A 22,189-nucleotide genomic window follows, 5' to 3' on the forward strand; every position below is an offset into this window, starting at 1 on the left:
ATGCAGACTGGTGCAGCCACTGTGGAAAACAGTTTGGAATTTCCTCAAAAATTAAAAATGAACTCCCATTTGACCCAGTAATCCCACTACTAGGAATATATCTCAAGAAATTAGGAGCACCAATCAGAAAGGATGTATGCACCCTTATGTTCATAGCAGCACAATTTACAATAGCTAAGATTTGGAAACAGCCTAAGTGCCCATCAGCAGATGAGTGGATTAAAAAAAACTGGTACATCTACACAATGGAATACTACACTGCTGTAAAAAAGAAAGAACTCTTACCATTCGCAACAGCATGGATGGACCCGGAGAGCATTTTGTTAAGTGAAATAAGCCAGGCAGACAAAGATAAACATCACATGATCTCACTCGTTTGTGGAATACAATGAACAACAAACTGATGAACAAAAATAGATCCAGAGACATAAAAGCATCGAACAGACTGTCAAACCTCAGAGAGATGAGGGGGTGGGGAGGAGGGACAGTAAGAGATGAACCAAAGGACTTATATGCATGCATATAAGCATAACCAATGGACACAGACAACAGGGGGGTGAGGGCATGTGCTGGGGGGTGGGAGTGGCCAGGGAAAGATCAATGAGGAGAAAAGGAGACATATGTAATACTTTAAACAATAAAGGATTTTAAAAAATAAATAAAGACATCCTGAGGAAGGGCTAGAAAGAATTTGGGATTGAACGGTAGGTGGCAGAGTTGTTCCTGTATATGGTCTTAATTTACAGTCTAATTGAGCTTTTTCTTTGCAGCTGAAAATACAATTTTCAAGTTGTAGGGATGCACATGATGTGCAACATGTACATGAGAAACGTTGGGTGTGTCTTTTGGGGAAACTGGAGACTTTTTAAGTTATTATGATGCCATTAAGAATTTACTCTGCCCTGACCAGTTTGGCTCAGTGGCTAGAGCGTAGGCCTGTGGACTGAAGAGCCCCAGGTTCGATTCTGGTCAAGGGCATGTACCTTGGTTGTGGGCACATCCCCAGTAGGGTGTGTGCAGGAGGCAGCTGATCGATGTTTCTCGTTCATCAATGTTTCTAACTCTCTATCCCTCTCCTTCCTCTCTGTAAAAAATCAATAAAATACATTTTAAAAAAAGAATTTACTCCATAAATTTGGGTGTGTAACAAATATTTTGACTTTAGTAATAAAATTAAATCTGACTCTGTTCTCACACCTTTACTAATGGGAAATTAAATCTTGGTCATTATTGACTTCCTTAACTGCAGAATACCCTAGACTCTTAATGTGGAACAAAACACTTGAAGAAAAGCCTTGTGTCTTCAGTTTATACCAGAATATGCTGTCCAAAGCTATATGGTCCTGGCAGTGGCTCTAAGATTTTTGAGACAACTCCAAAATCTTTTTGATTTCTTTTAAAAAATATCTTTATTGCTTTCAGAGAGGGAGAGATGACCCACTCTCTTGCCATTTTTCCTTCATCATAGAGGCCTTCTCTAACCATGCAACCTAAAGCAAGCCAGTCTCCTATTAATCTCTGTCATATTAGACTTTATATTTCTTTTATGGAATTTAATTCATTCTTTAAAAAATATTTTTGATTTCAGAGAGGAAGGGAGAGGGCGAGAGTGAGAGAAACATTAATGATGAGAATCATTGATCAGCTGCCTCCTGCATGCCCCACATTGGGGACCGAGCCTGCAACCTGGGTGTGTGCCTTGATCAGGAATCAAACTATGATCTCCTGGTTCATTGGTCGACACTCAACCACTGAGCCACGCAGGCCGAGATTAATGCATTCTTAAGTTACCTTGTTCATTTGTTTATTGTATTTTTTCTTCTGCTACCAGAATGTCTTGTTTATTGCTCCACTGCTACCTCCTGAAGCAGATTGATTTACAAAGTTTTAACTATAATAATTTTTGAACAGGGAACACATTCACATTAAAAAGTACACAAGCACGCCGAAACCGGTTTGGCTCAGTGGATAGAGCGTCGGCTTGTGGACTGAAAGGTCCCAGGTTCAATTCCGGTCAAGGGCATGTACCTGGGTTGCGGGCACATCCCCAGTGGGAGATGTGCAGGAGGCAGCTGATCGATGTTTCTCTCTCATCGATGTTTCTAACTCTCTATCTCTCTCCCTTCCTCTCTGTAAAAAATCAATAAAATATATTTAAAAAAAAAAAAGTACACAAGCACATACAGTGAATGCTCTTCCACGACATATTTCCCTGAAACTCAGTTTCCCTCCTAGGAGGTAACTATTATCAGTTGCTTCACATCTGAATTTCTAATCTATTTCTACTCAATTTAGAGTTTCTAAGCCTGGGCATGTGCTAGTAAACAGTCCCTGCTCTATAGGACCCTCTAAAAACACAACCGGCCAGCGATTTTAGTAGTTCCCGTAAAATCTGGGGCCGAGGGGTTGACTAGCTTTCCCCCTTCTTTTCAGCAATTTCTAAGGACGCCTGGAGAGGGCAGAGCACACAGCCTGGCATCTCCGTTTCTGGCTCACTAGCAACCCGGACTTCGCGGTTTTGACAGTTACCATGGCTGCGGGAGCTGTGCGTCTGACGTCATTACGCAGCGCTGGCTGATGATGCTATTAGTTTAGGCGCCTTGCAAGGGCGGGGAGCTAGGGATAGGGGGGAACCCTCCTCTGAACTTAGCAGGGTCATGAGGAAGAGGCGGCGGCGGGAGGCAGCCGGAGGCGGCGGCGGCGCGAATCTCCGGTAGCTGCCCGCTGGGCCGGCTCGTGGCTTCGTGGGAAGGCGTAGCTCCTTTCCCCTCTCGCGCCGCGGCCGGGGCTCGGGGCTGAGAGCGGCCGTGGGCCGCCTCCCCGGGCCCCCTGGCTCCGCCATGTTCCGCCGGGCACGCCTGAGCGTGAAGCCGAATGTCAGGCCTGGTGTGGGCGCTAGGTGCTCCGCCGCCGGCCATGCCCAGCGTGGACGGGAGGCCCCCAGGCCGCCGGAGCCGGCAGCGGCCGCGGACCCCAAGCCGGCGGAGATCACGGATGTGCCCCCGGTGGATTGCGGGGCCGCAGAGCCGCCAGAAGAGGCTCCCAGGAGCAGGTACGTGCTCGGAGGGGGGAGCATTTTCACCTCCGGGCCTGTCAGCCAGTGGGTGAACTTCACAGGAGTCACTCCCTCGCTAGAACTAAGGTTTACAGTTGAGGCCGCAGGATGTAGATTCTGGGGAGAGAACCATGCCTTCGGGTGGCTGTGGGAGGAATCCAGGTGTAACAGTGTTGAGGTGAATAGCCACACGTGGTATTATTCATTGGAGAATTTAGATGACCGTAGTTTTCATTCTACTGGAGTACTTTTGCGGGGGTAAGTAGTTTTTTAAATTTTAAAAACATTTTTATGTATATTTATTGACTTTTAGAGAGAGGGGAAGGGAGAGAGAGAAAGAAACATCAATTTATTGTTTCACTTCTTTATGCATTGATTGATTGCTTCTTGTATGTGCCCTGACTGGGGATTGAACCCACAACCTTGGCTTAGGCAACTTTGCCTTATCTGGAGGATGCTCTAACCAACTGAGCTACCTGGCCAGGGCAAGACATTTATTATTATTTTTTAAATTTTATTTTATTTATTTACTGGAGGCCTGGTGCATGAAATCGTGCATGGGTGGGGTCCCTTAGTGTGGCCTGCTGGAATCAGGCCCCAGCTGGCACTCCCAGCCTCACAGCCCTGCCTGGCACCCTGCCTTGGCCTGGCACTGCCCCCTCACCTGCTCCACCATCCTGCCTGCAGGGCGATCAATTGGGGCTGGTCTTAGTCCCCCCCACCTCCCCAGCTCCCTCAGCACTTGGGAGCCTGAGAGTGGCCCTGTCCCCTGCTGCTGCTGCTGGTTGCTGTGGGTTCCGCAGTGCCTCCACTGCCACCTGCTGCCAGCACCGCATTGCTGACACCTGCCATGCTCCACGTCGCCCCCTGGTGTTCAGTGCACGTCATAGCGAACGGTCGAACTCCTGGTCATTCAGTTTGCATATTAGGCTTTTGTTATATGCGATTGTTTATTTTGTTAAATATATTTTTATTGGTTTCAGAGAGAAAGGGAGAGGGAGAGAGAGAAGTGTAAATGATGAGAGAGAATCGTTGATAGGCTGCTTCCTGCACACCCCACACTGGGGATCCGTGTCAGGGGAATCGAGCCCCGACCTCCTGGTTCATAGGTCGACGCTCAACCACTGAACAATGCCGACTGGGCTAGTTACTTATTTATTTTTAAAATTTATTTATTTTTAAAAAATATTTTTATTGATTTCAGAGAGGAAGGGAGAGGGAGAGAAAGATAGAAACATCAATGATTAGAGAGAATCACTGATTGGCTGCCTCCTGCACACCCCACACTGGGGATCGAGCCTGTAACCCAGGCATGTGCCTTTGACTGAAATTGAACCTGGGACCCTTCAATACACGGGCTGATGCTCTATCCACTGTGCCAAATGGGCTAGGGCTTTAATTTTTTTTAAATATATTTTTTATTGATTTCAGAGAGTAACAAAGAGAAAGAGAGAGAGACAGAAAACATCAATGATGAAAAAGAATCATCGATTGGCTGTTTCCTACATGCCCCCAACTGAGGATTGAGCCTGCAATCTGGGCACGTGCCCTTGACTGGAATCGAACCCAGGACCTTTCGGTCCGCAGGCTGATGCTCTGTCTACTGAGCCAAACCAGCTAGGACTTCTTCTTCTTCTTTTTTTTTTTTAGTATGTTTTTATTTATTTATTTTTTTTAGAGAAAGAGAGGGAGGGAGAGGAATAGAGAGATAGGCCCAGTTGGTGTGGTTCAGTGGTTGAGTGTTGACCCATGAACCAGGAAGTCAAGGTTGGATTTCTGGTCAGGGTCCATGCCCTGGTTTCAATCCCCAGTAGGAGGAAGGCAGGAGGCAGCTGATTGATGATTCTCATCACTGATGTTTCTATTTCTCTTTCTCCCTTCCTCTCTCTGAAATGAATAAATTTTTTTTAAAAAAAACATTGATTAGAGAGAAACATCATCGAGTGGCTGCCTCCTGTATGCCTCCTGCTGGGAATCGAGCCTGCAACCTTGGGCTTGTGCTCTGATCAGGAATTGAGCTAGCCACCTCTTGATTCATGGGTTGATGCTCAACCATTGAGCCACACTGGCCAGGCTACCCTCCTTCCCCCCCCTTCTTGACTTACCTTGCTTTCAAACCATTCCTGAAATAGTTATATCCAATGTGAACTGTATCTAGTATCTAATTTGGAGTGACTGAGCACATTTTTTGGAGTGAAGAGTTTGATAGCTGTATAAGTAGAGTTGTGCTTGACAAAAGACAAATGATTTCTGCCTCAAATAGAATTTTGTTTGATTAACATAGCTAAGTGTGTATCTTCAAATACTGCAATTCAAATATTTCAGAGGTTTGATGTGTATATTTGGTTTAACTAATCTCAGGTTGATAATTAAAGTAAAATGCCAAAATTTAGATCAATTTAGATGGATGTCAGTGTGGATTATAAGATGGATGTCAGTGTGGATTATAAGATGGATGTCAGTGTGGATTATAAGCTTAACTTACAAAAAATAACTGGCTCAGTGGATAGAGCATCGGCCTGCGGACTGAAAGGTCCCAGGTTTGCTTCCAGTCAAGGGCATGTACCTTGGTTGTGGGCACATCCCCAGTGCGGGGTGTGCAGGAGGCAGCTAACCGATGTTTCTAACTATCCCTCTTCTTTCCTCTCTGTAAAAAACCAATGATATATATATGCTTTGTTATCTGATGATTCGAACGAGGTTAACTAAACTTTGTTTTGGTAAGTTAGGTTTTTGTTTTTGTGTGTTTTCTTTTTTGAGGGACTCCGCATGAACATAAAATCGTGCTGTAATGTGCTTAAGGACTTAGAATTTACATATCTGTTAAAATGATTTGCTAAAAGTTTTTATTCCAACATCTGTTACAACAAACATACATCTCAATTCAATGATTTTTTTAAATAATGAGATTTTACTGTTTTGGATTTTTACCAAATTAGTTTAAAAATATTTTTATTGCCCTAGCTGGTTTGGTTCAGTGGATAGAGCATCGACCTGTGGACGGAAGGGTCCCGGGTTTGATTCCAGTCAAGGGCACATGCCCAGGTTGTGGGCTCGATCTCCAGTGGGGAGTGTGCAGGAGGCAGCCAGTCAATGATTCTCTCTCATCATTGATGTTTCTCTCTCTCTCTCTCTCTCTCTCTCTCTCTCTCTCTCTCTCTTTCTCCCTCTCTCCCTTCGTCTCTGAGATCAATAAAAATATATTAAAAAAAATAAAAATATTTGTATTGATTTTGGAGAGGAAGGAAGAGGGATAGAAACATCAATGATGAGAGAGAATCATTGTTCAGCTGACTCCTGCACGCCCCCTACTGTGGATCAAGCTTGCTACCCAGGTGTATGTTCTGACCTGGAATCGAACCACAACCTCCTGGTTCAGAGGTCAACACTCAATCACTGAGTAACACCAGCCCGGCCCAAATTAGGTTTTTAAAGTAAAATATTTAAAAAGAAGATCCAATATACCCTTTTTATTTTCTTTTTGAATTTCAACAGTAATGAAAAGACTGATGGTAAGAATGACGTTGAAGAATCCAGTAAATCTTCCTCTGCTGTTTCACAGAGAAGAAAGCGAATATCAAGTACTCCTACTCTGGTTAAGCCTAGTGTCAGTGTTCCTTCAGAGCCTCATCCCTTATCTACAGTTAATCAAGAAGATCCACAGCCACACCCAATACCAACAAAAGAGAAACAGCCATGCTCCGACAGATACCGAATATATAAAGCCCAGAAACTGAGAGAAATGTTAAAAGAAGAATTAAGAAAAGAGAAGGTAAGAGAGGAAAATCAGAATTTTGACTGCCTGCCAGATTTCAGTTTTTATGTCAGTTATCATTGGGAGGAAAAATAATCATTTGTAGCATTATATGGGGGAACAAAACCAAGTAACATCCTTCATATTAACAGAATATCCCCTTTTTTCTCTTTTTTTTTTTTTTTTTCTGAAATATTTCTTTATTTTAGTTCTTTATTGTTGACCCCTCCCCTCCCTTGTCCTCTACCAGCCTGGTCCCATCCCCTCCCCCAGCCCTGGCCTTCACCCTCCCCCGCCCCCCATTGTCTGTGTTCATTGGTTATGCTTATATACATACAAGTTCTTTGGTTGATCTCTTCTCCCCTCCCCTTTTTTTTTTTTTTTAATATATTTTTATTGATTTTTTACAGAGAGGAAGGGAGAGGAATAGAGAGTCAGAAACATCGATGAGGGAGAAACATCGATCAGCTGCCTCCTGCACACTCCCCACTGGGGATGTGCCCGAAACCAAGGTACATGCCCTTGACCAGAATCGAACCTGGGACCCTTCGGTCCATAGGCCAACGCTCTATCCACTGAGCCAAACCGGTCAGGGCCCCCTCCCCTTTTCTTAACAGAATGATTAAGAAGCACTGTGGATTTAACCTTTTTCCCCATTATACTAATTTTTATGTTTTATTTATCTATATTTTGATTGTTTTTGGTGAAGGCTACAAATAGAAGCTTCATGCATGCACACAGATACACATATAAGCATATTTATAACTTTGTTGTTTTTTTAAATGTTTTTATTGATTTCAGAGAGAGGAAGGCAGAGGGAGATAGAATATCAATGATGAGGGAATTATCGGTCAGCTGCCTCCTGCAACACCCCTTATTGGGGATTGAGCCTGAAACCAGGGACTGTGCCAACGGGGAAATCAACCACCATATCCTGGTTCATGAGTTGACTCAACTACTGAGCAACACTGGCCAGACTGTGTTTTATTTTTTTAATTGTTTTTATTTTTTATTTTAATTGATTTTTAGAGAGAGAGGAAGGGAGAGGTACAAAGGGGGAGAGAGAGAAACATCAACTGACTGCCTCCTACACATCCCCTACTGGGGGTTGAGTCTGCAACGCAGGCACTGCCTTGATAGGGAATTGAAACAGCCAGCTTTTGGTGTATGGGGCAATGCTTAGCTAACTGAGCTACACCAGCTGGGCATACTTATAACTTTTCATCAGGTTTTTTTATGAGGATGTCCAAGTGACATGAGTTACATTCATTTGATTTAAGACAAGTATAGTTGAGCAAAAATGAATTAGTAATATTTTCTAAATTGACAATATGGAAAATTATAAATGGAAAAAATATTCATGTATGCATATAGTAGAGTCCATGTCCTTTTTCATCTTGAAGCTTATTTTTCTAAGAGGGCAATGTAACAGCAGTGAAGCATGCAAGCTCTGGAGTTAGTTACTAAAGGTTTGAATATTAGATTCATCCATTACTGACTATATGACTTTAGTAGGCAATTTAATTCCTTTCTATGTGTATTTCCTCATCTGTAAAATAGGACTAATAATAGTATTTACCTAATTGGAGGATTGTGAAGATTAAATGCATTAATACATGTAAAACTCATTTAGATTAGTGTCTGGCAAATAATAAGAACTTAACAAATGTCAGCTTTTAATTATAACATTCTCTTCTTTTTTTAATTAAGAGGAAGGCACTTAGCTTGGTGCTTTATGTTTGTTATCTCAGAATCACTCTTTTACACCAAAGGAAACAAGCTCAGAGAGGTTATTTTTTTTTATGTTACACATTTGAATCCATATTCTCTAAAACCTAAGCCCGAAAAATGTTCTGTTTTATAGAATATGCTTTATTAGATTTATTTTGGGCAATTAGAAATTAAACATTTGCTTCAAGGATTTTATAAAATACACAGAATTAGAATTCACTGCAGGGTAAGCAAAAGCTATGTATTTATAAATTCTCAGTAAATTATTATAGTTAGAAGGCACCAGTAAGCATGATTTTATACATTGGGCTTTTATCCAGTGCCAGTCACTTTAGTTTTTAAAATTCCTTAATATGCAACAACTTCTTAATGTCAGTTTATAAAATTTTCTCTAAAATTGTGCATAATTGTGGTAGGAGTCATATTCAAGCATTTGCAGTGAATGCAGTAGTGGACTGTATACTTGAATATAGTTACATTTGAAATTCTTCTATATTTAAAAATAAAAGTGGATTGATCTGTCTCCTCTGTCCTTTCTCTTTCCTTTCTCTCTCTCTGTATCTAGAAGCAGTGGAAAAACAAATATGCCATAAATGAAAGTCAGAGACCACCAGATCGTTCAAAAATGACTATGAGAGACTTCATATATTACTTGCCAGATAGCAATCCAATGACGTGAGTAAACTTTTTGTCTTACTTTCTTTGAGTATCATCTATAGAGTACAGTTTCATGCTTTCCAAAAGCACGTTGACAAAATTATAGCAAATCTGATGTCCTTTTAAATAGAATTTTGCAACAAAAATTAGTGGTATTTCAAGTAACTGCTTTCTTGGTGGTAAATGATCCCTTTACCTCTGAACTTAAAAGTAAGTTTCCTTTGTTACATTATTAAGATGTAGTAAAACTAAACAGCTTTTCTGTAATCATGATTGCAATTTCTGTTTCTTGTAAACTATAACCTGATCTAAAGGGGTGATCTATTTATTAAATGAAGTAGCATTTGATTAAGAAATTTTCCAAGAACAAAGCTTCTTTAATCAGTTAGTCTGGGGAGGCCAGATTATGACAAATCTCCTCATTTTTGTGCGTTTCATGGTTTAGCCGGTGGATGTAAGAGTAGTGGCATATTTTTAGTATAGCCTTTTTCATATTCACTAGGTCTTTGGCCTAGTTCAGCTATTTTCAATTGATGCGCTGCAAGAATTCTTAAAACATGCAATACCTGACTATTTACTAAAGGGCACTGACCTCTCTTCCCTGAGATTATTAAATAAAAAAAAAAAAAATGACAACAGCCAACACAATAATAGCTGTCTGGTGTGAATGAATCAAAATGATACCTATTTTTTTTATGTCAGCTTGGCAAAAAATATATTTTTTGATGTGTCGCAGAATTTTAGTAATTAATTTATGTGTGCCATGAGATGACAAAGGTTGAAAATCACTGGCCTAGTTGAAGGTAAGTCCAGAAACCTAGGTTTTGAATGGTTTGATAAGGCCACTAGGTGGCTTCATGCCTTTGGACTGGGATCCTGTCTTCACTGAGGAATTAGAGTGTAAGAGAGTTTCCTACTTAGGGCCTAACAAATTATTTATACTCGGTTTTTGACTAAAGAATTGACTGTTGGGACACGCCATCATTAATAGTAGTGTTATGCTATATTATTAAAAAAATGCAAGTTAAAATAATTCTTGCCTACAGATAGAATTGACAAGATGTAAATTAATTATTTATTAAGAAGTATTCTGTTATTTTTGTTTAATAGTTCCTCACTGGAGCAAGAAAAGAAAACTGAAAAGTCATTGACACCAGTTCAGACAAGAGAGTAAGCGTCTCATCTTATTCTTTTTAAATATATTCTGGTATGGATACATTAAAAAAAAAAGAAATCAAATGATACTTTTTATAGTCAGATTACATGTGATAGCAATTTTTAAGTAGAATTGCTGATAAGAATAAAGTTAGTTTGATTTTAATCAGTAGGAAAACCCCAGACTACTTATGTATTACATATATATGGCCAATGTTATGATTTTACATTAAAGCTTTTAGAATTAAAAGGGGTTTTGTTTTGCTTTAAAATAACAATATATTCACATGCTACAAAATTCAAAAGGAACAAAGATATACTGAGAAAAATCTCCAATTCTGTTTTTCGGCCATTTAGTTTCCCCAGAGGCAGCATGTTACCATTTTTAATGTATTGTTCTAATTCTAGTCTATGTTTATTCAAGCAAACATGTATATAGTATTTTTCTTTTTCCTTTCCTTTCCCCCTTTTTTTCCTATTTTTTCTTCCCTCTTCCTCCCCCCCCCCCCTTTTTTTTAGCATTCTGTGTATGCCATCCTGCAATGGATGTAGTTTTGATGTCACTAGCGAGTCTTTTTTTGTATAAGCTGCCTGTTGCCTTCCACATTGCACTGTCATTTTAGTTTACCAAAAAGAAAGCCCTCTAAGAGACCCCTTAGGAAGTTATTGTAGCCTTGTAATTCATGGTGGGGGATCGTGGAAAATTAGCACAATCATTGGGGTTTTCTGGTTGGTACTTCAAAGCTTATTAAGTAATGATTACTGTTTTGTTTAGAATCCACATTATTTTAAAGCAGAACTCTCAAGCTTTACAAATGCATTATGTTTTTATAGATTTACAGGTATGTTTGTTTTAGTAATACCTTAAGGAGACAATGTAATTAAATGGAAGGTATAATGGATTTGGAGTCATATTCAGAAAATTGTGTTTGGCTTCTTAGTGTAGCCTACACAAATAGTAATGTTTCTGTAATCTAGAGGAAAAATTACTTGTCTTCTCCAAGCTTCAAATGAGTATGGAAGTACCCATAGATGTTTTTCTGAGAGTTATTAAAATGATTTGGGAACTAATGCTATATAACTGTAAGGGTTATTTTAGTTACTTCTAAAATGCGTAGAAGGTTTACTCTGATATTCTTTTTTTTTTTTTTTTTTAATATATTTTATTGATTTTTTACAGAGAGGAAGGGAGAGAGATAGAGAGCTAGAAACATCGATGAGAGAGAAACATCGATCAGCTGCCTCCTGCACATCTCCCACTGGGGATATGCCCGCAACCCAGGCACATGCCCCTGACCGGAATTGAACCCGGGACCCCCCAGTCCGCAGGCCGACGCTCCATCCACTGAGCCAAACCGGCTTCGGCTCTGATATTCTTTTGAGATAGAGAAGAGGAGCATTTATTTATCTTTATTTTTTATTTTATTTTTTTAATATATTTTATTGATTTTTTACAGAGAGGAAGGGAGAGAGATAGAGAGTTAGAAACATCAATCAACTGCCTCCTGCACGCCCCCTACTGGGGATGTGCCTGCAACCAAGGTACATGCCCTTGGCCAGAATCGAACCTGGGACCCTTCAGTCCACAGGCCGACCCTCTATTCATTGAGCCAATCCAGCTAGGGCTCTTTATTTTCAAAGAGAGTAAGGCTTCTTATTAAATGCTACCAGATGAAATTTGAGAAAATCTTATGACCATGTCATTAACAAAATATAGTATTTTCTTTTATTTATTGATTGGTTGATGAGAGAGAGAGAGAGAGAGAGAGAGAGAGAGAAAGAGAGAAAAGAGACATGGATTTGTTGTTCCACTTTTTATGCCTTTATTGGTTGATTCTTGTATGTGTCTTGACTGGAGATTGAACCTATATATTTGGCATATCAGGACAACTCTCTAACCAACTGAGCTATCGGGTAGGGCAACACATAGTATTTTAGGTTATAGGGAAAGTTGGAAATTGCTAGAAGGTTGAATTTGCAATAATTTATTTTAGAAGTCCGTAGTAGTCAGAAACACTTCTCATGGATATATGAATCAACTTGTGTTTACCTTTGATAGGCAAGAAGATAAGAGTACACCTGATGTTGAAGATAATGAAGAACTGGAAGAAGAGATGGATGATGGCCCATTGCTGGTTCCCCGAGTAAAAGTGGCAGAAGATGGTTCTATAATTTTGGATGAAGAAAGGTAAGTTAAAGAGAGTGAGAGATTGTGGTTTCATGAGAACAAAAGTGCTTTGTCTAATGAAAGAGATTGGGTTTCTCTGTCTTTGTCATTTAGACTCTGATGTTTATATTAGCATAATGGATGTTGTACATAGAAGGGTGTGTTAGATTCATTTATAATTTTTAGCAGTTTTTACTTTTATTTTTTAAAATATATTTTTATTGATTTCAGAGAGGAAGGAAGAGGGAGAGAGTTAGAAACATCCATGATGAGAGAGTCATGGATCGGCTGCCTCCTGCAAGTCCCTCACTGGGGATCAAGCCCATAACCTGGGCATGTGCCCTTGACTGGGATCGAACCAGGGACCTTTCAGTTCACAGGCTGACGCTCTATCCACTGAGCCAAACCAGCTAGGGCAGCAGTTTTTATTTTTATTTTTATTTTTTTAAATATATTTTATTGATTTTTTACAGAGAGGAAGGGAGAGAGATAGAGAGTTAGAAACATCGATGAGAGAGAAACATCGATCAGCTGCCTCCTGCACATCTCCTACTGGGGATATGCCCGCAACCCAGGTACATGCCCTTGACCGGAATCGAACCTGGGACCTTTCAGTCCGCAGGCCGACGCTCTATCCACTGAGCCAAACCGGTTTTGGCAGCAGTTTTTATTTTTAAAATGTCTTTTAGCCAGGCCAGTGTGGCTCAGTGGTTGAGTATCGACCTATGAACCAGGGAATCACAATTCAATTCTTGGTCAGGGCGCATGCCTGGGTTGTGGGCTCGATCCCCAGTGTAGGTTGTACAGGAGGCATCTGATCAAGGATTCTCACTCATCATTGATGTTTCTATCTCTCTCTCCCTCTCACGTCCTCTCTGAAATCAATAAAAAACAAAACAAAAAAGACATTTTATAATTGCTTTTAGAGAGAGACAGAGAGACAGAGACAGACAGGCATCTATTTGTTCTTTCACTTATTTATTCATTCATTGAGTGATTCTTGTATGTGCCCTGACTAGGAATCAAATCTGCAACCTTGGCATATCAGGATGATGCTCTAAGCTAACCGGCCAGAGCTATATTTTTTTTAGCAATTTTTATAACTTTGTATTCTGTATGAGAAGATAGTACTTCTGACCATTAATCTACCATTGTTGTTTTACCAACTTTACTGGTAATTGGGATGAGCTGTTGAGCTAATGATATGCTTTCTTCTTCTGAGGATAGGTTTCAAAGATTGACTCAGCCTTAAAGTCAATATTCAAGTTTTCATACTATTAACTAATACCGTATTCTGTTGGATGGTGGTAACTAATGAAAATGCAATGAAATGTAGGTTAACATGTTTTCTGATTTTTGTTATGGTGAGGTTTAATTCACTTCTGGCTTAATTTCTCAGTTATGATATTAAATTTCTCATATTTGGCATTGTGGAATTTAGTTGTCTTTCCAAAGTATGTTATTTTTTTTTTTATTTTTTTCAGTGTATTCTTTTAAAAAGTAGATAATTTTTAGTAAGTAAATAAAGAAGAAAGAAAGTTTCCTGATCATTTAATTAGTAAGAAATAATTTTATAGCATATAGATTCTATGATAATTAAACATAAATGTGATACTGTTAATGATAATTATATTTGCATGTTGTTTTCCATTATTTTGTGATAATTTTACTGTTCATTAAATAAATAGTTAAAAGCATATTTAACTGATTTGTGTGCAGGAATATAAAACAAATATAAAATGCTTATATTTCTCAATATCCTTTTTTGAGTCTAGCATAAGATAATATATATTAAATACTAGAGGCCCAGTGCACGAAATCGTGCGTGGGTAGGGTCCCAAGGCTACCCTGTGACAGGGCCATCTTCCGCCCACTCGCCAGTCCCCAGTCCCACCCTGCCGCCACCCACCCCAGTTCCCTGTGGTTTCCCGTTCACCATCCTGCGATCAGAGCCTATGGGCCAAGGGGAGAGACCAAGCAGTCGGCCATTCCACCCATTTGCCAGTCCCCAGTCCAGCCACACTGCCACCCACCCGGGTTCCCTGTGGTTCCCCATTTGCCATCCTGTGATCAGAACCTGTGGGCCGGGGCTGGGGTGGGGTTGTGGGGGGGTGGTGGGAGGGGAAGGGACTGAGAGGTGGTCAATGCACCTCATAGTGACTGATCAAGCAGTCGTTCTGGTCATTAAGCCGTTATGGTTGCTGGGCTTTTATTATGTAGGATAGGAGACAGGCAGAAGTCATTAAAACACATAATTTTTTTTAAGTAGCCCAAAGATATTTTCTGAGTTTTATATTGCTTTTAGGATTAAAAAAAGAAGTTGACATTTACTTTTACTCCCTGACAATCACATTTTATTTTATTTTATTTTTTACTATATTGATATGAGAGAGAGAGAGAAATATTGATTTGTTGTTTCACTTATTTATGCATTCATTGGTTGATACTTGTATATGTTCTGACTGGGGATTGAACACACAACCTTGGCATATTGGGACGATGCTCTAACCCAGTGGTCGGCAAACCGCAGCTCGCGAGCCACATGCGGCTCTTTGGCCCCTTGAGTGTGGCTCTTCCACAAAATACCACGTGTGGGCGCGAACATACAGTGCAATTGAAACTTCGTGGCCCATGCACAGAAGTCGGTTTTCGGCCTGGGCGAGTCTATTTTGAAGAAGTGGCGTTAGAAGAAGTGGGGGGTTTCGGTCAGTCAGGCGACGGGATACGCAGTGCAGGGGAGGCGCACACGATTCATGCACGAGTTGAGTGAGCCTGGCTACAAGACGAGTGTGGATGGGAGAGTTGGAAGGGGTCAACCTCAGCGAACGTACCTCAATCAGATTGAGGATGTTTTTAGCAAAGGCCAGCTTAGGAGTACCCTAATTAAGTTAATAACAATGTACCTACCTATATAGTTTAAGTTTAAAAAATTTGACTCTCAAAAGAAATTTCAATCGTTGTACTGTTGATATTTGGCTCTGTTGACTAATGAGTTTGCCGACCATTGCTCTAACCAACTGAGCTACCTGGCTAGGACCCCTGGCAATTACATTTTAAGTGAAACTTCGATTCATAGAAAATAAGCATACCTTAAATGTATTTGTACTTTTGATATGACTCTGCCATGCTGAATTTAAAGGTATCACTATTCAAATATTATTTGCTATGTGTTTCTTGTTTTTAGTGTGGATCTATCTAAAAATGTGTTTCTTTCAGTTTAACTGTAGAAGTTTTAAGGACCAAAGGCCCCTGTGTTGTTGAGGAAAATGACCCCATATTTGAGCGTGGCTCTACAACTACGTATTCCAGCTTTAGGAAAAACTATTATTCTAAACCATGGTCAAATAAAGGTAACTAATTTTCATTTTAAATTATGTAGGTCATTTATTTGAAATGTAATGAATTATTTTCTCTGTTTTTGAATTACACCAGGTCTTCCCTAAGTAAAGTGCAAACTAGCTAATTTTATTGACATTCCCTCCAATCCCTGTCCCATGGAACTATAACTCCGACTTTATCTTAGAAAGATTTTTAGAAATTAACATTATGGTCATTTTGGTTAGAATGTTTCTCTGTCAAATTCCTATTCTACCTTAGATAATATTGAATAATAAATTTCTACAAATAAAAATTATGCTGTTAAAAAAAAGTATATCTATTGCATGCTGTTGCTTAGTATTTACATTAAAAAATATTTTTATTATTGATAGTATTACAGATGTCTTCCATTCCCCCCTCCCCTTTCCCCTCTGCCACCCAGCCCCTTCCTCCCTCCTCCCCCCACCCCAGGTCTTCACCTATTGCCTGTGTCCATGGGCTATGCCTATCCTATAAGTATATAAGTTCTTTATTTTATTTCTTCTCGTTCCCCCAATCCCCTATTTACTTTTTATTGTATAAATAATAGCTTGTTTTGGGAAAAAATTCAAACACAATAGAATAATATAGAGTGAAAAGAAAATTCTCTACTTTCCTTCTCTGACTTTCCCCAATCCTATTCATTTGAGGTTACTTTTGTCAATAGTTTACGTATTTTTCTAGCTATTTTATTTTTTTAAAATTTGTTAAAATATATTTTTATTGATTTCAGAGAGGAAAGGAGAGGGAGAGAGATAGAAACATCAATGATGAGAGAGGATCGTTAATTAGTTGGCTCCTGCATACTCCCTACTGGGGACTGAACCCGAAACACGGGTGTGTGCCCTGACTGGGAATTGCACTGTGACCTCCTGGTTCACAGGTGGATGCTCAACTGAGCCACAGGGGTCGGGTCTAGCTACTTTCTTTCATGTACTAAGCACATCTTAGTAATATTGTATTGGCTGTGACATTTGGAGAGCAGAATGTCTTTTTTTTTTTTTTTTTTAAATTCTAGCTGCTTTGGTATGACCATGCAAATTTCTTATACTGTGTTTCTATATAAAAGTGTAAAGATGTTTTTAATTAAAAAATTTTTTTTAAATTGACTTTTAGAGAGAAAGGAAGGGTGGGGAAGAGAGAGAGAAACATCGATGTGAGAGAGAAACATCTATCGGCTGCCTCCTGCATGTCGCCTACGGGGTCAGTGAGGTGGGGATGAAGCCTGAAAACTGGGTATGTGCCCTGACCAGGAATCAAACCAGCAATGCAGGGGACAAAACTCAACCAACAGCCACACTGGCCAGAGCTAAATTTTTTTTTTAATTGACTGATTTGAGAGAGAGAGCGAGAGAGATCAATTTATTGTTCCATTTATTTATGCATTCATTGGTTGCTCCTTGTATGTGCTCTAACCAGGGATTGAACCTACAACCTTGGCATATCAGGACCCTGCTCTAACCAGCTGAGCTACCAGGCCAGGGCTTAAAGAAGATGTTTTTAGATCCATGAGGTTCTTTGCAACAAAATTTTAATATGTTTATAATTTGTGTGTAGATGTATTTCTATGACTGAAGAATTTACCGGACTGTAATAATAAACTATTAAGTACTATCAAATTTATTTTAACTCAAAGTGCATACTTAGGTAAGGTTTTTTCTTCTGAAATATTGAGAATGTTAACTTTTGGTCTTTCTAAATCTTTTATTTTTACAGAAACAGATATGTTTTTTTTAGCCATCAGCATGGTAGGAACTGACTTTTCTATGATTGGACAACTTTTTCCTCACAGAGGAAGGATAGAAATTAAGGTAAAGTGAACACATTACATTTGTTGATTGGAAAGAGACTAAAAATTACTAATATTTTTTTAACCATTGATATAAATCTCAGTTCAACCCTTTTTCACTATTACGTTTTTGGTACACCTGTTTCTTTTTACAGCTCAAAAAGTAATGTAATTTTTCTGAGTTCTGTTATGAATACAATTTCCTTAATTTTAGTATTGTATTTTTTTATTTATGTCTTGTCCAGTTCTAAATGTCTTTGAGAGTATACCAATACAGCCACTGAAACTAAGATAAAAGAAGAGTTATGTAATGAAGAGGGAAGATAAATGTACTAGAATATTTGGGTTAAGGGTAGTTTTTTGATCGCAAAATAAATTTCTGTATCTCCTAGGGAGGAAATACATTTCCAATTGATAGTGAGATATTTTTTCAATAGTGGGCTTAAACTTCATTAATTAAAGGGACCATTTGGAAAGATAGATTTTTCCCCCCTCCTTGGGCTAGGCATGGATTGGTCACCTGAGGAACATTGAACAGTGTAATGGGCATTGTATTTCTACAAAAGATGAGAATTTTTTTATATTTTTTTAATGTTGAGGATAAAATATTAAAGTTCTGTGAAGGCCAGAAATTGATTGTCTAGAGGAGCTGATCTGAGTAATTACTGATAAATTTGTCACTAGATGATTTCTCTCAAAAATTGTTTAGACTATTCCCCTAAAAGTTTATAGTGTAGTTTCAGCAGGTCTTTGGGCAAAATGTAGAAAAGTGAAAGTGGACTACTGATTTTTGAATGTCAAACAAACCTTGGATTCCAGGGATAAATGATTAATATAATATAGTCTTCAAAAACTTTTAAATAGTATTTTAAATCAATTAGGTAAAATAGATGTAGCAATATTTTAGAAGTCAATACTGCATAGAGCCTATTGGCATTTTTATCAGAATGTTTAGTGATTATAGCCAGTCACCTTTTATGAATGTAACTTTTAACTTTTGAGATGTTTAAAGATTAATATGCTCTTTTAAGGGAGAAAGATGATCACTGAAAACTTTTATATTATTTAGTAAAAGTTTATGAAGAAAAGTAAAGAATGGAAATGAGGGGTAATCTGTAGATTTAAAGATATTTAAGTCATTAAAAGGTTTTTTAAAAATTGGCAAGGATAAACTGGAGTCTAACGATGTTCTCTTGAATGGTAAACAATAAGAAAATGCAAGAAAGTAATTGCTTTAAAAGTCAGGTTATTGGTTGGGTTCTTTCGGAGGGAAGAAGGGGGCCATGAAATAGCTCCCTTGTTTTCTGTGCTTTTCTCTTTTTTTCAATAATAAGTTTTATTTTTATATTTTTAACTAGAGGTCCGGTGCACAAAAATTTGTGCACTCGGGGGGGAGAGGGGGTCCCTCAGCCTGGCCTGTGCCCTCTTGCAGTCTGGGACCCCTCGGGAGATAACGACCTGATGGCTTAGGCCTGCTCCCGGGTGGCAGAGGGCAGGCCCAATCCCTAGGTGCAGCCCCTGGTTGGGCTCAGAGCAGGGCCGATTGGGGAGTTGGGGCGCTGCCCCCTGTCATGCACAGAGCAGGGCGGATCTGGAGGTTGCGATGCCACCCCTAGTCATGCTCAGGGTAGGGCCGATTGGGGGGTTGGGGCACCGCCCCCTGTCATACTCAAGGCAGGGTCGATGGGGAAGTTGCAGCGCCACCCCGTCACGCACAGAGCAGGGCCGATCAGGGGGTTGAGGAGCTCCCCCCGTCACGCACAGAGTAGGGCCAATAGGGGTGTTGGGGCACCGCCCCCTGTCACACACAGAGCAGGGTGGATCAGGGGATTGGGGCACTGCCCCCTGTCATGCACAGAGCAGGGCCCATCAGGGGGGTTGGGGCACCGCCCCCCGTCACACACAGAGCAGGGTGGATCAGGGGGTTGGGGCGCCGCCCTCTATCACCCACAGAGCAGGGCTGATCAGGGGGTTGGGGCGCCGCACCCTGTCACACACAGAGCAGGGCTGATCAGGGGGTTAGGGCGCTGCACCCTGTCACACACAGAGCCGCAGGGCGATCAGGGGGTTTGGGCGCTGCCCCCTGTCACGCTGATCCCGGTGCCGGGAGGCCTCGCGGCTCCGCTGATCCCAGTGCCGGGAGGCGTATTATCCTTTTACTATATAGAATAGAGGCCTGGTGCACGGGTGGGGGCTGGCTGGTTTGCCCTGAAGGGTGTCCTGGATCAGGGTGGGAGTCCCCACTGGGGTGCCTGGCCAGTCTGGCTGAGGGGCTGAGGGCCATTTTCAGGCTGACGGGTGACTGAAGCTCCCAACCGCTCCTTTTTTTCTTTTTTTTCTTTTTTTATTCTGGGCCAGCTTTAGCTCTGAGGCCTCGGCTGCTGAAAACAGGTTTCTGGCCTTTGTTTACTGTCTGTATTTGATACAATGTTGCGGTCTGGCTGGCTGAAGCCCGCTGAGTAAAGCAGGTTTCTGGGTTTTTTTTAGCTTCTATATTTGCAACATAGTTGCTTAGAGTTGCAGCTGAGAGGCCGGCAAGTCAGGAGGGGAACGTTGGAGTCCTCCGTCACTGAAGCAAGCAAGCCTCCCTGTTCGCATCAGCTGCCTGGCTGCCGGTCGCCATCTTGGCTGGCAGTTAATTTGCATACTCCCTGATTAGCCAATGGGAAGGGTAGCGGTCGTGCGCCAATTACCATCTTTCTCTTTTATTAGATAGGATAAGAGCATTATTAGACCACTGATCTGTAGAAGGGAGCAATTAGCAGGTTGTTCCCAGACCCAGGATGTATATGCATGATTAGACATCCTGGGACACAAACTTACGCCCTCAGATATCCTGATTACCTTAGGATGGATTGAGCCTTAAATCTTTTCTATTTCCATTTTAATGGACTTAATCTGGAGTGGAACTGGCTTTGGGGCATTAGAAAATGTGCCCTAATATAAAGAAGGTTCCAAAGATAAACCTGGCCTGTTGCAAAATTTTGCTTAGGTGTTTCTTTACAATCTCTATTCCATGCCATTAAAAATATATTAGCATAATAATATAATAGGTTTAACTTGATATGAATATATTAGTTTTTAAATTTATATATATTTTTATTGATTTCAGAGAGGAAGTGAGAGAGAGAAACATCAGTGAGAGAGAATCATTGGTTGGCTGCCCCCTGCATGCCCCACACTGGGGATTGAGCCTGCAACCCAGGCATGTGCCCTGACAGGAAATCGAATTGTGACTTCCTGGTTCATATGTTGACACTCAATCACTGTGAGCCATGCAAGCTGGGCAATATATTAGTTTTTAAAGAGTTAGTTCTGGTTAGCTTAACACATTTCGTACTGCTCAGGAGTTTTCTCGTGTCACGCGCCATCTGTTAAGGACCGCTCATGAGTGTTCTTGTTTTTCATGCCCATGGAAAAAGCGAATCTAGATACTTATGTAAATTTTCTTTGGTCCCTCTTCATAGAGGAAAATGTTTTACGCAGTACCATACATTAAAAAAGTACTAGGAACTTTAATTGCTTAATTGTTTTTGTAAATAAAAATGTTACAATTATTGAAAAACAACACCTAAAGTGCATTATGATGATTTAAATAACGTGCAGTTTGCCCAAAAACGTGCGGTCCCTGGCGTATGTCTTAGAAATTTCTATGCGGTACGCAATGTGTTAATTGATTATAGGTTTGATCTGTTTCCGTGCTAGTGGACTTTCATTGCTGATTCATGCTATTGATTATACGGAAGATCAGGAAGCTCAGTATAAATCTTTCATCCCCATTTTTTCAAAGCTAAAGGTTTATTAACTTGTCTGTTGGGAAAGACATTTTTATTTATTTGGGTTATATGTTACCATAAGTTTCATTTTAATGGTTATTTTTTTAAAACGTAATCCTAACTTGTTTAATAGGAGAAAATTACTATAGCATTTCTTGTTTTGTTAACAGAATAAATTTAAACGTGAAGAGAAAACAAATGGATGGAGAATAGACAAAGCATTCCGTAAGTATTAAGACCTCTTTAATAAGGTTTCATATCAAGATCCTAAAAAGTGATCAATCTCTATCTTTGGATCTAATGTGTTTTGTTTTTCTTTTTAATATATTTTTATTGATTTCAGAGAGGAAGGAGGAGGGAGAGAAAGAAATATCGATGAGAGAGAATCAATGATCGGCTGCCTCCTGCACACCCCCTTCTAGGGATCGAGCCCGCAATTTGGGCATGTGCCATTGACTGGAATCGAACCTGGGACCCTTCAGTCCACAGGCCTATGCTCTATCCACTGAGCCACACCGGCCAGGGCAGGTTCTAATGTGTTTTAAATTTGTTTTGTCGTTATATTGGTATGGAGTATATAATGGTGATGGGACAGGTGAGAATCCTGCTTTTATAGTGTTCAGTGTAATTGGGTGGGGGAAGCGATATAGTCTGTAAGCATGATAATTTTAGATAGTGATTAATTTCTAAGCTAGGTGGGTGGAGAGTTAGATAGATTGGGTGGTCAGGGAAGTTCTATCTGAAGAAA

At 40.2% G+C, this 22,189-nt stretch overlaps 1 protein-coding gene across 9 annotated transcripts in view; it reads left to right on the plus strand.

Annotated features, from left to right (window-relative positions):
• Positions 1 to 2,616: 2,616 nt before the first annotated feature.
• The window catches only part of BDP1 (B double prime 1, subunit of RNA polymerase III transcription initiation factor IIIB), a 91,606-nt gene continuing 72,033 nt past the window's right edge, over positions 2,617 to 22,189 (plus strand). For 4 of the 9 annotated variants that reach the window (XR_004967821.1, XM_036311000.1, XM_036311002.1 and 1 more), the window contains exons 1-8: positions 2,619 to 3,052; positions 6,551 to 6,827; positions 9,106 to 9,215; positions 10,308 to 10,367; positions 12,412 to 12,540; positions 15,736 to 15,869; positions 17,593 to 17,687; positions 21,612 to 21,666. Coding sequence is in view for 8 of the 9 variants with exons in the window: in XM_036311000.1 (XP_036166893.1) it covers positions 2,841 to 3,052; positions 6,551 to 6,827; positions 9,106 to 9,215; positions 10,308 to 10,367; positions 12,412 to 12,540; positions 15,736 to 15,869; positions 17,593 to 17,687; positions 21,612 to 21,666 (1,072 nt within the window). In the remaining variant the exon portion in view is untranslated. Of the gene's footprint in view, positions 3,053 to 6,550; positions 6,828 to 9,105; positions 9,216 to 10,307; positions 10,368 to 12,411; positions 12,541 to 15,735; positions 15,870 to 17,592; positions 17,688 to 21,611; positions 21,667 to 22,189 lie in introns of all 9 variants that reach the window. The other 5 variants (XM_036310995.1, XM_036310999.1, XM_036310998.1 and 2 more) reach the window with 3 other exon arrangements.

This window comes from Myotis myotis, unplaced genomic scaffold (genome assembly GCF_014108235.1).
Source record: "Myotis myotis isolate mMyoMyo1 unplaced genomic scaffold, mMyoMyo1.p scaffold_m19_p_5, whole genome shotgun sequence".
NCBI lineage: Eukaryota > Metazoa > Chordata > Mammalia > Chiroptera > Vespertilionidae > Myotis > Myotis myotis.